We start from the raw sequence: 16,743 nt of genomic DNA, 5'->3' as shown, positions 1-16,743 counted from the left end.
TCAGGACCTTTTGGATCCCAAGCCGCTGCCCTAACCACTGCGCCAACACCAGGCTTATCTATATATATATATATATGTATATATATATGTATATATATATATATGTATATATATATATATATATATATATATATATGTATATATATATATATATATATGTATATATATATATATATATATATAAATTATATATATTTTACGGGGCCGGGTATCGGCGATGAGCACGACCACCAGATGGAGCAGTAGAGTCGGCTCCACCGATCACCTGGAATGTATAGGTCGTCACCCCAGATAACTCCGGAGCCGACGGGTCCCTTATCGGACCGAAGTTCACGAATAGATTGACCACGTGGGGTAGGGTCGATTGCCAATTTCAATTTACTTAAATACCCACGTGGTCCAAAGTACCGGGGAAATTCACCCTCGACGATGCTCGTACGGAACGAGTCGCTAGCGTGCTCGAACCGTGTGCGACCCGAGCGGATGGTCACCGAGCTTTCGTCGGTCCAAATGTCCCTTTTACAGTGGCAATAGCCTGGCTTATTCTCCAACACGCACCATGTTAAACCAATAAAAGAAACACAAAAACGAACTGATACATTTAACACATTGGTTTATTTATAATAGGTGGGGAAGAAGGGGAGAACCTAAGAAGCAGAGTTATCACGACTAATAGAAATGAAATGCAAATAATTTACAAGGCACTTCACAGTTGCTACTTAGAGACGGGCCCACACACACACACACACACACACACACACACACACACACACACACACACACACACACACACACACACACACACACACACACACACACACACACACACGTGGACCCCAATGGTCTTTATTGAAGTCTGCCAGCTCGAGGAAAGGGAGCTGGAGACCAGAGCCTGCTCTTGGACCTGTCCACCTCGTGTGGTCTTCGATGATCCGGCTCGACGGGGCTCGAACCAGCAACACGATGCCACTCCAAGCACCAGGGACAGAGGAAAAGCGCCGGACGCCAAGTGAACGAGATGAGAGACGACCCGACCACTGCCAAGCCGACCAGACCAGACAAGTCAATCTCCGGCACCTCGAACCTGATCACTGCCAAGCTGACCAGACCAGACAAGTCGATCTCCGGCACCTCAAACCCAATCGCCCAACCCTGACGCTGACGCTGACCTGACGTCCACCCCTGACGCTCATGCTCTTTCCAAGGCCCTGGCGTTTCTTATATGGCATTTCTCCTGTGGGAGGGGTATCGTGGGAAGGATCACCGTCGGAGACATCTCGCCTCCCATTGGTCCATGGTTCGTGAGAAAGTCGATGTCTGTGGTGTGTCACGCCTCCCATTGGTCGAGGGTTCGTGAGAAAGTCGATGTCTGTGGTGTCTCACGTCTCCCATTGGTCGAAGGGAACATTCCATCTCTCTGGGGCGGAGTCAGAGCTCTGGTGGCCGAGGAAACTCCGCCCATGTACGTGCTGACACGCCCGTGTTTAATGGTGCCGATGGATGATGGTGGGAAGAGAAACGAAGGAGGATGTCGTTGTTGTCGTAATTGATGTAACAAAAGGTCCGACTATAAAGTAATTCACAGTGCACGTACAATTATTCACCCATTAAACAAAGGACGGGACCATAACTGAAAACACGTACTTACCGATATAACTGATCTAAAGGACCTGTATGTTGAGTGCGATAGGTTTCCAAATCCGCAACAATATATATATATATATGTATATATATATATATATATATATATATATATATATATATATATATATATATATATATATATATATATATATGTGTGTTCAAAAAGTATCCAACCTTAATTTTTCATGCGTAAACAAATGAAGCTAGGGAGGCGTGGTTTGGTGCACGTATGTAAGCAATCCTAATTCGTATGCGTGAATATTTTCCCGCCTGCAGAAGCTGTCAGTCGCTGACAGACCGCCAATGAGTGAGGAAGTGTAAGTGAGCGCCGTCGAATTTTCGTTTTTGACAAAATGATGGAAAAACTTGAACAACGCTACTGCATCAAATTTTGTGTGAAGCTTGGCGATTCCCAAGTAGAAACGATCCGCAAGATTCAACAGGCCTTCGGGAATGAAGCAATGGGCACCACACAGATAAAGGAGTGGTACAACCGCTTCAAAGATGGTCGCACATCAGTGGAAAGTGAAGCACGTTCTGGTAGGCCCTCAACATCCCGAAATGAGATCGTCATTGACCAAGTGAGGACCCTGCTGATGCAGGATCGTCGAATCACGATAAGAGAACTTGCAGATGAGGCGGGCGTCAGCATTGGATCCATTCATTCCATTGTGACTGAGGATTTGGGCTTAAGGAGAATCTCAGTGAAGTTCGTGCCAAAGCTGCTGACGATCGAGCAGAAGCAACTCCGTTTGGAGATCGCACAGGACATGCTGGAGACTGTGAACAGCGATCCCAACTTCTTCACCACAGTGATCACTGGCGATGAGACCACAGTGATCCGTCATTTTGTCAAAAACGAAAATCCGACGGCGCTCACTTACACTTCCTCATTCATCGGCGGTCTGTCGGCGACTGGGAGCTTCTGCAGGCGGGAAAATATTCACGCATACGAATTAGGATCGCCTACATACATGCACCAAACCATGCCTCCCTGGCTTCATTTATTTACGCACAAAAAATTAAGGTTGGATACTTTTTGAACACACCTCGTATATACATACTGCTCTTCTCCGATCTCAATCTCCACACTCTTCCTTATCCTGCCATCCAGAATCCTCTCCAGCACCTTTATGAAATAACTATAAAGAGTGTAATGCCCCTGTACTTCCCTGGATCTTGAACATCTCCTTTCCCCTTCAATACCAGCAGAAATAACCCTGTCCTCCAATCCTCCAGAATTGAACCCTCTCTCATACATACATTCAAGTCTCTTCGTCCAACTTTTTCCGCTGCAATTATCATTTCTGCACTCACCTCATCAATGCCTGATGCTCTTCCCTTCTTCATCCTCTTCAATACCGTCCGCACTTCCTCCTTTGTGATCTCCACCAAATCCACTTTCCCCTCTGCATAACATGGTAGCTCCAGCTCGCTGTTTCTTCCTTCCCCGTTCAACAGCTCTTTGAAATATCCTTCTCACACCTTCAATGCTGTCCCCCTCCCTGTTATTAGCCTCCCACCATTATTCTTGATCACCTCCCACCCCCCTTTTATATCCTTACCATCCTCATCCCTGTCATAAGCCAATTTGTATATCATCTTCCTCCCACCATCCTCTTTCAACTTGTTGTAAACCTCCTCTTACAGATCATTCCCCACTTTATCCACAATGTGGATACACAATGAACCAGAAATTACCATTTGACTTGCACAAAGGATTATTAAGTGCGTGCTTGAACACGTGGGAAATAAATGGAATTGTTGTTTCAATTCATTCAAAAACCCCATTTGGACACAATTTAGGTGATTATTAGCCCTGCAGTGGTCTCTTGGTTCTTTTGTTTACTTACAAAACAACACATTTGGAGCTGCGTGGTGCTGGGAGGATGTGAAACCAAGTGGGATCGGCTGCAGAGGGCAGCTTTGACCCCTGTGCAGAACAGATAGAGGTTGACCTCTGTAGCGGAAGGACGTTTAAAACAACAGATTGAGCTCAACCTCCGTGGTGGGAGGACGTTTGTGGAAGACCTTTTACAAGAGACATTGAAGCAGCCTTTCTGAGCATCTCGATCAACCGAGCATCTCAATCTACCGAGCATCTTGATCTAACAGGCGTTCGATCAACCGAGCATATTGATCTATATAGCATCTCAATCTAATGGAAATTTGATCTACCAAGGTCTTCTTACCATGAGTCCTTTGGCCAAGCCTGCGCTCACGTTTACCTGTTCAGACCGCGAGAGCTACCAAGGGGAAGCTTACATGAGTCTGCATGCAGTACGAGCTTGCACACATCTGGGTACGGTGGGAAGGAGCCGTACCCATGCTCTGCTCTGCACTCTATCTTCTTTTATTGCTCTCTACATTTCTCTGGTTGTGATTCTGATTGGTGCCAAGTCTGGTGTGTGGATAAGTAAGATTGTAGAAGGGGTTCATAAGTGTCAAGGGAACAAGTTCTGCTCTGTGTCTCTGTTGTATTTGTTGTACATACATGCCATACAAATTTCGCCTGTTTTTATACATGTCACACTCACAAACATCCTGCATATGTGCTTTGCCGTTCCTTCTAACTAAAATCTTTCTTCATCTACATGCCACAAGAATTTCCCCCCATGTTCCCCCAATATAAATAAACCCTACATCTTTTCTTCCAACCTGCAAGTGGTGTCTTTTTCATATTGGTCAAACATAGTCCGCACTAGTGATAGCCGGAGAGTTTTACCCCAACTGTTTTTCTCCATTAAATAGCTACCCTGCACTCTCTGTTCCATTTGGCAGTAATCCGAGTGTGCTGAGGGTATGAGCCTTGGTTAGTTGGGCCACGTCACCCGTGGGTAAACCTGAACACTAGATTTGGTATTCTGATTGACGTTTGTGGTTGCTTCACAACCCGCTGAGCTGCGGAGTTATCGGCCTGCAGGACCGGAGGTTGGGATGAGTTTGAGGAGATTCCCCTCGTGCTGAATCCCAAAACCCGGGCCATAACATTATTTTACGTGATTAAACATATAATGCTTGACATATCATAATTTTATATAGGCTACACACATATTACACTTATTATATACACATGAATTGTGATTGTACACACACACACACACACACACACACACACACACACACACACACACACACACACACACACACGTATGTGATTGCAAAACTCCATCTCCCATTGCGTGGGTGGAAGGGCTAACTAATCTAAAGATGAAGTGAGGAGATGAAAAAATCAGCTGAAGGAGCCAAAGCATATCCTTCTATTGCAAAGTGGAATCAGGACTTGAGGCATGGGAGACACACAGAAAAGGCAATCATTTTGACCATCAATGAAAGCTTCAAAAGATCCATAAAGGATCACATCGGTAGCAACTCCCAACATAGTATACAGACTATCAGATGGATGGAGGCTGTCTCACATTCAGGGTTAAGTTCTCAAAATGTACAATCAAGTGGGACTATGTTGTTATTGAGAGATACATCTGTAACAAAACGTGACCTTCATGTACACCTACTTGAGAACAAACAACATCCTCGAAACATGAACTGATGAAAAAAACAAAGTGGATATTTTTTCCTTTGGAGGACTCTGTTCCACATTTAGACACCACCCACTCAAAGAGATTACAACCAACGTAACACACACACACTCATACATTCATATATACATACATACATTATACATATTTATCTACCCCATAAATGTGAATTTGTATATTTATTATTTGGCAAAATAACTTTTTTGCAAAGTATGTTGATCTGTAGCGTTTGTTTGTTTGTCTGTCTGTCACACGATTTTAGGTCCCAGTTTTCAAGCAATCGTTCTGAAATTTTTTTGTGTATGTAGGTGACCGGCCACAGACAGCAACGCCTAATTTTAGTGAAGATTCGAAGCAGGATCCGGATCTGAGAATTTTTCAAGTGATTCTTCACCATTGAGAGATCGGGCCAAAACCAATATAGAGCACAATATCTCAAAAAGTTATGGATGGATAACGCCAAAAGTTGGTGGACAAGTTGGGAGTGCCGCTAGGAAGAATTGATTCAATTTTGGTGAAAATCCGGATATGGATATGAGATTTATTTAATTTTTAACTGATTCTTCACCATTGAGAGATGTGGCTAAAATGATACTGGATGATATCTCAAAAAGTTGTGTACGGATTTGGATGAAACTTGGTGGACAAGTTGGGTATGTGACAAGGACGAATTGATTCCGTTTTGGTAAAGATCCAAATCTGTATCCAGGTCCAAGACTTTTTAAAGTGTTTCTTCACCATTGAGTGATGGGGCCAAAAACTATACACCGCATGATATCTCAAAAGATTGTGGACGAGCTGTGATAAAACTATGTGGATCAGTTGCATAGGTGACGAGATCAAGCCAAAAAAATTTTTGGTTAATGTCTGGATTCAGATCCGACCTATCAGTGGGATACAAAATGTAAACTGTTCAGTCTGGTGGAGGTATGCACTCTACAAAGTGCTGTTCTGTTTGGCTAAGTGTTACTCTATGAGTGATTTTTCATTTTCTTGTTTGTTTGTTTATTTGTACATATATATGCTTCAAAAACTTTAATTAAAAAAAAAAATCCATGAAATCCAACCAAATTTTGCAAAGTGTCTGAGGGTACCCCAATTATGGTTTCTGTCTGGGTCGCATATCTGGGAGAGGGGGTTCAGTGTGGGAGGAAGACCCCAATTTTCTCTGTAAATGTGTATTGTGTATCACCACCTGGTGATAGCCAGTATTACAAATAATCATCATCTTGTCTTCTTCTTCTTCTTCTTCTTCTTCTTCTTCTTCTTTTGGCTGCTCCCGTTAGGGGTCGCCACAGCGGATCATCCATATGATCCGCATAATGATTTGGCACAGGTTTTACGCCGGATGCCCTTCCTGACGCAACCCTGGTCGCCTCTTACGACACAGGGATATGGTACACCTATTTTAACCGGGGTATACACCGGCCCAGTACACTGGTACTCATTTCGCCGACCTCGGAAGGATGACAGGCTGAGTCAACCCCCTGGTGTATTAATTCAGTGGCCCAACAGGACTTGAACTCAGGACCTTTTGGATCCCAAGCCGCTGCCCTTACCACTGCGCCAACACCAGGCTATATCATCTTGTATAAAGGAAGTTTAAACAACTTTACAATATGCATGATAGTGATGTTGAAATCTGAGTGAGAATATTTCAAAATTTTCAGAATGTTTTATTTCACTCGTTTTAAGTGGAGGTTCAAACCAAAGCATCAAACACTGAGATTTGCAGTGAAGCAGAAGTGATTTTTGCTTATGCCATATATAAGCAGTATGGCTTGTTTGATGAAGGTGATGTTAGCTGACTTCCAAGCAGATGGAAGATGACCAACCTCTGGCAAATGAAAGAGTGAATAGAGCAGAATGTTTGTGAAGTACAACATGTTGTCTTGATTAAATCCGTCAGCAAAGCATGATGTCAAAAATATGTTCTTACAAGCCATACCCTTGTTTTGTTTTGTTTTGTTTTTCCTGCAGGAATGTGTGAATGATTATTGGCTTCCTTCAGATCTTACCTCTCTGAGTCATCACACCACTTTGCCACCACCACAGCCTAGTTGTATGGAGCATGCAAAGCTCGTAACTGGAGTTGAGGAGAAACATCACAAATCCATAAAATGTTCCACAGCTGTGCAACAACTGAAGGTAGTTTCTGCCTTTATTGTAATGGGATTGGTCTTCTGATTCTGATCCTGCTGGAGATAAACTCTACAGGATGGCTGAACAGTTGGGAGACCTGAATGAGACTTCGGCGAGACTAAAATTTAACAACTAGAGAGCAGGAGCGGTTTAACTGCACTTGGGGCCTGAGGCTAATTTTATTTTGGGGGCCCTTTTCTATGATTTTATTTACAATATATGCACATGTGTACGACACAATTTACTTATATGGTACTTCAGCGAATTGAGAAACCAACATAAAAGGCCCGTTATATTTTTGGGCCCCTTTTCTTTAAATTTTATCAACATTATATACATTTACACGATTTACTCACACAAAACTGCGGCTAATTGACAAAGGAACATCAAATAAATTTAACGAATTATATTTTGCTGCATGCTAAAACAAAACAAACTTAATTTTCGGGTTAGGATACTTTAGGGCTGTTCATAAAAGCTGTGTTTGGATAAATGGATCAATGCTCGAAAGACTGAAACATGGTTATTCAGTGTAATGTTTGTATGCATGGATGATGGGAAGCCAGGGTCTTCAGTACCTGCATACAGACAACCATAGGTTGGAGCTGACAATAGCCCTGGAACCATATGGCCTGGTTGACACATATTTGATATGAATGACATAATGCAGGACTCAAGGTTACCAGTCAAATGATGTGAAAATTAAATAATTTGCATACAAAAAAGTATTAAAATAGTACTGTATTACTGTTTCCTTCTTTGCAATGTGTATGATTATGATAAGAAACGCTTTTTAAAAATCAATTCATATATATATATATATATATATATATATATATATATTTTGTGGGGCTCCTTATTCAGTGCTGAAGAATGAAGACGGGGGTGATTTTGTTTTCTGAGCTCATTGGGGGGCCCCTCTCAAGTATGGGGCATGAGGCTTCAGCCTCAAATGCCCCAATCATAATCCACTATGCACCATCCGTAATGTCATTTCAAAACTAAAGGACCCAATACCAACTGGTGATAAATCTGGAGTAGTTTATCATTCATCATGCAAAGACAATGACAAATTCTACATTGGTGAAACTGGATGAACATGATAGAGCAATCCATCCATCCATTGGGACCATACTCTGTGCAGAGTGTTGGTGCTGCTTTAGCAGTCTCCTTGGTGATTGGGCACAATCCTTGACAGGACGCAACTCCGACACAGGATACCAGCAAGCTGGTACTCACTTTTACCAACCTCGGAAGGATGACAGGCTGAGTCAACCCCACCTGGTATTAATTCAACAGCAGAGTGGGATTTAAACTCAGGACCCTAGGATTCCCAGCCCACCACCCTAACCATTAAAGCCAACACCAGGCTTATAGAGCAATTAGGCTTGGACAGGTGACCCAGTCAGCCATTGCACGTCATTGCCTGAAATCTGGCCACAAATTTGACTTTGATGGGACCCGTGACCTAGACACGACGTCCAGCAAATGACACAGGTTGATTTTGGAGGCATGGCACCTGAAGAGCCAGGAGGGTGGTCTACCTGGGAGATGGTGGACATACCCACACAATGCACACCTCTGTTGCAAATGGAAAAAACTGTATGGTGCAAGTAGCTGGATAAGGTGAGCAACAAACAACACTCAATCCCAAACACCACATCTGCATGTGCACAACACCCGTTCGAGCGGTGTTTGTCTCTGGACTTGTTCGGGCGGTGTTTGTCTCTGGACTTGTTCAGGCGGTGTTCGTCTCTGGACACGTTCGGGCGGTGTTCGTCTCTGGATGCATTCGGGTGGTGTTCGTCTATGGACGAGTTTGGGCGGTGTTCGTCTCCGGGCACATCCAGGCGGTGTTCGTCTCTGGACGCGTTCGGGCGGTGTTCATCTCCAAACGCGTCCAGGCGGTATTTATGTCTGGACAGGAGTTTGTCTCCAGGCCGTGTTTGTAGTACTAGTACGTGCCCGTACGTGCAAAAAAAACAAACTGTCAAACTGCGAGCCAGAAACAACAACCACCCAGGCCGTTCCTTCGCTCTCGTAAACGACGACTGGATTGGGCATTGTGTTTATCTATAAATGCGCATAAGAAATCGAGAAATTATTAGAATACATTAAGTCATCACTGTCCGGAAGTGGTGCGTGCCCATACGGAATGTTCACATGCATTCCACGAATTATCGCTTGCATTGAAGTAACAACTGCTGTGATACACACACAGAGTTAATTAAAATCAAGTTTACCTCCCTGTCTTTGCTTGCTATGACATTCGCTGCCATTGACCATTGCCACTCCTACGCCACGGTAACTAAGGCACCGATCCCCATCGTAACCGGCATGGCACGTGACGTCATCGTCGGCCAGCCGCGCACCGGCCTACGCAGCCACGCCTACGCAGCAACGTGTCCTTTCATTGGTTGGTAAATAAATGGCCATAACTTGGGAAGCACTTGTCCGATTAACATCAAACCTTGAAAAGGCACATCCACAGGGCCCCAGCAATATACGTGGCAAGGTTCAATGAGATCGGACCAGTGGTTGTCGAGAAACAGTGGTCTCAGACACACACACACACACACACACACACACACACACACACACACACACACACACACTGCTGGAATTATAGATAGACCTGTAGAAAAAAAAATTTCAGACATTTTGTTTCCATCTTTACTGTTATTCTTTGCAGAATCATTTTGATGAGACCGTATGAATCGTAATTAATGCTTCACCTCAGGTCTGCCTTCCCTTCCTCTCACCTCACACTGTCTTCCCTTTCCCCTCCACCTCCTCATTCTCCCCGCTCTCTCTCCTCCACCCCTCTCTCCCTCTCCCCCACCCCACTCTCCCTCTTCCCCACCCCTCTCTCTCTTCCACCCTCTTTTTCTCCCTCCCCCTTTAGTACCTCCATCAGCGAATCGACAGGCGATATTTGCTCATGTATTAATAAATGTCAGTGTGTGTCAGTCCGTCAATCATTCTATCAGTCTGTCTCCTCCATAACTCCAAAACTACGAAACCTCGCGGCCCCAAACTTTGCATGAATATCAAGGGAACTCCAAGGAAGTGCACAAATTAAAATTGCTTGTTTGTGGTAATTCATTAAGCACCCCTTTTGAAGATATATAATTAAAGGACTTATTTAATTATCCTTTATCAAGACGTCATCCTTGGTCAGCCGCTGAGTCAACCCTCTGTCATCGCTGGGGTCTTCATTCAGCATTTTGTTTGGCCTGCTCAACAATGCCTTGACTTGGAACAGGCCGCAATGGTTTCTCAACAAAGTGCTCATATCTTTTTGTTTCACTTTCCTCATTCATATCATCGAATGCCTCATCTTCATACCTATTAATCGGTGTTTACATCGCAATGCTTGTAAATGCCCAGAGACACCAGTTTTCATGGCTTTATTTCATTTCCGCAAATGCAATAAGTTCTAGAATCTGTTAACCTGTCAAATTTCAAAATTTTAACTCTTCATTGACCTCAACAGCATTTCTTACTGCTACCAAAAGTGTTAATTTGTCTAATTTGGACACTGGTTGACATTCTAGGCATCTCCGAATGTTTGTGGCTTTATTTAGTTTCCTCACACGTGATAACCTCGAGAATGTCTCCACCTGAGCTGAATTTCAAAACTTAAACTGCAGAATTGACCTCGGCAGCTGTTCTGACTGCTGAAAAAAAAAGTGTTCATTTGTCTAATTCGGACATTGTTTGACATTCTGTCCATCTTTGGGTTATGTTTGTTATCACCGATCACTAATCGCTTGCTAAGCTTGCATTGTCATATTAAACACCATTCGGTGACGATCAGAAATGTCTGGAGTGTCAAGCAATGTGTGAATTGCACAAATGAACACTTTTTAGCAGTTGGAACTCCTGCTCAGGTAAATTCTACATTTTGAAATTTGGCTCAGGTGAAGAGATTCTAGAGCTTTTCGCATTTCAGCTGTATTGTGTGTGTGTGCGTGCGTGCGTGTTCTTAAAATTAATGAGGTAAAAAATATGTTCTTACAATCCATACCCTTGTTTTATTTCCTGCAGGAATGTGTGAATGATAGTTGGCTTCCTTCAGACCTTACCTCTCCGAGTCATTACACCACTTTGCCACCAAGACAGCCGAGTTGTGTGGAACATGCAAAACTCATAACTGGAGTTGAGACAAAATGTAGGAAATCCTCAAAATGTTCCACAGCTGTGCAACAACTGCAGGTAGTTTCTGCCTTTATTGTAATGGGATTAGTCTTCTGATTCTGATACCGCTAAAGATAAACTCCACAGGCTGGCTGAGCATTTGGGAGACTTTAATGAGATTGTGTCGAGACTGAAACTCAAACAGCAACCCAAGGTTCATGTGACCATCAACAAGTGGTGGTACCCACTCATTCAAAGCATGCACTTACTCCATTTAAATATGTGTGAGGATGAACTCAAGTACCAAAAGAAACTTGTCAATTACACATGGTGGTTAAAAAGTCAGGAAATGCAGGGAATAATTACTTTTACAATAATTACAAAGAAAAACTTTAATTGAAGATTACATTCAGAATATATTCTTATAATATGTGTTTGATGTTGTCCTTCTAAGTTCAGACATTTCTGGACTTGCTTTTTCCTGTCTACGATCACTCTTTCAAAGGACATCGGGCTGAATTTGAGCACATGCTTCGGCAATACATTGCTTCAAATGATCTGTGTCCCGAAGCTTCACAGCGTACACTATGATCTTCCAACGAGAGATTCATGGCTCGTACTTTGATCTGCAAAATTAAATGAAAAGTAATTATTCCCTATGTTTCTTGACTTTTGAACCACCCTATATAACAAACATGATTACTTATTAGGGAGTGAGGATCGGAAGGAATTGTGGTGGCAGGGAAGAACACAAACTGACTCACCGACTTAAAACCAAGTCTAAAATACACAAACACAAAAAGGAGGATAGAAAGACAGGGAGAGAAGTGAAAGAAAAGAAGAAGAATGATGCATTTATCTCTGGAACAACCCACAGAATGGCACAGCTCACCATGATCCCAATGTTCTCACTATAGCAAGGAAAGATAAACTCACTTTCACAGTGGCATTTCCCGTGAGGCATGACTGAATCATTTCAGCACAGTTGTACAGTCTCCGTTGTGGTGCACATCTGCTCTGTCTCCTGTTGCAATATGGAGACGATTCGCTTAACAGCTCTTCAATTCATTCATTCTCTCTCTCTCTCTCTCTCTCTCTCTCTCTCTCTCTCTCTCTCTCTCTCTCTCTCTCTCTCTCTCTCTCTCTCTCTCTCTCTCTCTCTCTCTTTCTCTCTTTATTTCTTTCTTTCTTTCTCTCTTTCTCTCTTTCTCTCTTTCTCTCTTTCTCTCTTTCTCTCTTTCTCTCTTTCTCTCTTTCTCTCTTTCTCTCTTTCTCTCTTTCTCTCTTTCTCTCTTTCTCTCTTTCTCTCTTTCTCTCTTTCTCTCTTTCTCTCTTTCTCTCTTTCTCTCTTTCTCTCTTTCTCTCTTTCTCTCTTTCTCTCTTTCTCTCTTTCTCTCTTTCTCTCTCTTTCTTTTCCCCCCCTCCCCCCCACCTGTGTTGTACTCTCTCATAAACAAGAGTTCTTCCTTGCACACTGGCTCTAAGGAATTCAATCTGCTTCGTCCAGACACACACGAACCAACCAATTGGCACACAATCAGCGGAATGATGTCTTGCAGTCAGCGATCTTATGCTGCAGAAGGCTTTGGTCATTGCATTTCCAGTTGGTTGGTTGGTTCAAATCTAGTTGCTTAAAATCCACTCAATGACCACTCTAACACAGAGTTCTCTAACGCAGTTTTGTGTTCGACCACTCTAGCACAAAAGGGGGTAATTAAAGGAAAGCAACACATTTAACCATGAAACAACACAGAGGGATTAAAGGGATAATGTAGTGCTATCTAAAAATTTGGTCTCTGGTGATGCAAATTCAGATAATGAACAGAGAGCACTCTTAGAAATAGTGAAGTGATTCACTTAAACTATCCCTTCCCTTCGGCCATTTTTAACCTCCGCCATCGAAGATGGATGGAGGTTACTGTTTTCACCCCTTTCTGTTTGTTTGTTTGTTTGTGAACAGTATTACGGAAAAAACTCCTTGACGGATTTCGACGAAACTTGGTGGGGGGGTTAGGTATGGTCCAAGGATCATGCCATTAGATTTTGGACTTTGTCCAAAATCCAATATGGCCGCTATGGCAGCCATTTTGAAAAAATATTTGAATTTTTTTTTGCATTTCTACATGTTTTAAGTGATTCCCAACCCCCCCCCCCCCCCAAAAAAAAAATTGCTAGAGAAAAAAAAAATTTGCAACTTTTTTTTTTCAACAAAATTTCGATTTCTTTTTTTTTGCATTTCTACATGTAATAAATGATTTCCAACAAAAAACATGCCAAAATTATAATTGCGGCTGATTTTGGAATTTCAGGTGGATATACCCACGTAAAATCAATTTCTGTCTCAAGGAATCTAGTTATGACGAATGAATTGAGTATGTAAAAGTTAAAAGTAAAAGGGAAAGTTGCAAACTATAACTCTGTGAGCACTGTTGACGTCAAATTGAATGAATAGGATATCAGGTTCACTTGAGTGACCTAGCAGTATTGGCGGCGGAGGTTTTGCACTCTACCGAGTGCTCCCCCTCTAGTAGTATCTGTCATAACTCTGTGTGATAAGACACTTGCGATACCTCACCTACTCTTCCAGAAGGACACCGTGTGATCTTTAATGTACACCAACTAATGCTGGCTGACATAATGCCCAGTTTAAAGTGCAACCAATGCATGAAAGAAACATTGATAAATTACCCTGTCTGCAAAACACCAGGATGGCAGTTTATAGCTGGGCTGATATTTGAACCAAGACTAGACAGCTCAGAGGCAAGGGCACATCCCTCTGGACTGTCTTGCCAGTCACTTTTGGTCTATATACATATATGTGTGTATATATACCATATTTTTTGGCGTACAAGTCGATGTGGAGTATAAGTCGAATTGGCTAATTTCCCAATTTTTAGGTCATCTCTACCGAGATGACCTAATAAATCCGGACGAAATGTCCGTCTCCATACGTCCGTCAACAATTTTTCTTTCTGATCTTGATGAAACTTGGTATGTGGGTAGAGGTCGATGAGTGTTACACAACGATATAACTTTTGTCCGGGTTCAAGGCCAGGGACGAGGTCACGTAAGTTATAAAAATCGCCATTTTCAAAACCTATCTAGTCTGCCATTCTACAAGATATTCGGCAACTGTTTATTGATTATGATAGTAAAAAATATTATCTTGTATCTAACTGGACAGATTTTTGAATTTCCTTCCCGTTTGATCGTCACGTGATCTGGAAGATGGCCAAAAACGCCGATGCGATTCGCCAAGAAGGAAGGAAGGAGAAATGAAATATAAATATAAAACACATTTTTAGCCTTTTATATTTCGACATTTTCCGCCAAAGGTGCAAGTTTCAAAACCCGAAATGTAAACGTCAGCATTTATTTTCAAAATATAATTTCGTGCGCGTGCCAAAATGCCGAGTCATCTTTAACCAAACTGCATAGTAGAACTGCGCAGTAGTCCGGTCATGGCGTTTGAGCAGTGGCCAGTGTGGTTCAGATTGACTGTGGTTTCTGGGGCGAAGGTGATTGTTAAGAAGTATGTTGGCGGTATAAATTCGAGTGACTGTATTGGTGATTTAATCACGCAACATCTTGACAACGAATATTCTGGCCGAACGATTGCATCAATTCAGTGCATCAGCAGGGATAATTCGCAGGCTCCTCTCGATCGTGCCGATATCTAACATAATCACCAGCGGACATAGGGCTGCAGGCTGTGGGGCGAGGCCACAGATCCCGGATGAGGGGATAAGTGATAAATTATGCTACACAAGCATAACCCACGCTCTGCGCGACATGTTGGGGTGGGTGTGTTTGAGAAAGGAACTGATGCAGAGTATCAGGAGTAATTTTACTTTAATGCAGTAAGTGGAATACAATTTCACTGTTTCAGAACCATTTCATTTACTTTTCTTTGTACCATGCACCTCATGTGGTCTTTGAGATAATGTAAGCCAAATATCACGTTACTCGAGCACAGAACAAAGTCGAAGATAGCGTGACACGAAACCACAAACTCGGAAATAATATATAAATTTTATTTACTTTTTTTTTTGTACCATGCACCTCATATGGTCTTTGAGATAATGTAAGCCGAATATCACGTTACTCGAGCGCAGAACAAAGTCGAAGATAGCGCGACACGACACCACAAACTCGGAAATAATATATAAGATGCTTCGGGCTTTCTGATTAATTTATCAATGAGTACATTCCATAATTAATGAATTAATAATTAATGAATCTGGCATACAAAATGTTTTTTCATACCTGACATGTTACTTTGTGCAGTGTCACGAAACTTCTGTGGAATTAATAATTAATGAATTTGCTAGCTCTCACGATTTTTAAAACCTAAGTATCTATAAATACTTGACCAATTTTCATTCTGAAAGTTGCATTATAAGCAGTGAAGAATAATCGACAGGATTATCATAATCTCCGAGAGCTAAGCCTATTTTTTCGTTTTTTTTTCTACAACCGGAAGTGAAATGTCCCCAGAGAGTGGACGGACCGGAAAACCACGTATTGCACTTACTGGTGATTCTGATGTGTTAATCCGGGTACTAAATGAACAATACATATTTATTAATTATGTCATTAGTAGTATTATCCTAGTGTATCTCTGTGACCTATTTCAATCTAAACGGTTAGTTTGGACTGTTTCGCGGTTACCTGAACTGAACATTGAGAACTTATGGTATTATAGAGATGACCGTCACCCCCACACGGGGTTAATTTTTCTTTCCTTCATTCATCGATATGTCGATGTGGAGTAAAAGATGAACCCAGATCAACTACAGTAGTTAGCAAAACTGTCAGTCAGACCAATAAAGGTGATTCCTCCCTAACACTGTCACAATGCTTTGCCACATACTGTACTTCCAGAGTCATGAATATTAATGAACTGATTTTCGTCACCCCCACACGGGGTTAATTTTTCTTTCCTTCATTCATCGATATGTCGATGTGGAGTAAAAGATGAACCCAGATCAACTACAGTAGTTAACAAAACTGTCAGTCAGACCAATAAAGGTGATTCCTCCCTAACACTGTCACAATGCTTTGCCACATACTGTACTTCCAGAGTCATGAATATTAATGAACTGATTTTTGCATATTATTTGAACGACTTGGTGGGAAGACCTTTCGGATAAATTAGGAATGTAAATAGTTTTTAAACATGTTTGTTATCATACAGAAGTATTCAAAACAAACTACAGAATCATTATTGTCTGAATATCGAGGCCCGGCAGCGGTTGGTGCTCGGTACAGACTTACC

At 42.2% G+C, this 16,743-nt stretch overlaps 1 protein-coding gene across 10 annotated transcripts in view; it reads left to right on the top strand.

Moving 5' to 3' along the window:
* LOC147012643 (uncharacterized) overlaps positions 1–16,743 on the top strand; it is a 131,897-nt gene that overhangs the window by 52,901 nt on the left and 62,253 nt on the right. For all 10 annotated transcript variants that reach the window (XM_085853682.1, XM_085853680.1, XM_085853687.1 and 7 more), the window contains 2 exons: positions 7,164–7,331; positions 11,376–11,543. In XM_085853682.1, coding sequence (XP_085709808.1) covers positions 7,164–7,331; positions 11,376–11,543 — 336 coding nt within the window. The remainder of the gene's footprint in view (positions 1–7,163; positions 7,332–11,375; positions 11,544–16,743) is intronic.

This window comes from Eptatretus burgeri, chromosome 14, assembly GCF_056783735.1.
Source record: "Eptatretus burgeri isolate ZD-2024b chromosome 14, Ebu_testis_v1, whole genome shotgun sequence".
Classification (NCBI taxonomy): domain Eukaryota; kingdom Metazoa; phylum Chordata; class Myxini; order Myxiniformes; family Myxinidae; genus Eptatretus; species Eptatretus burgeri.
Note: the sequence above shows the minus strand (reverse complement) of the source record. Positions and strands in the feature narration are given on the sequence as shown.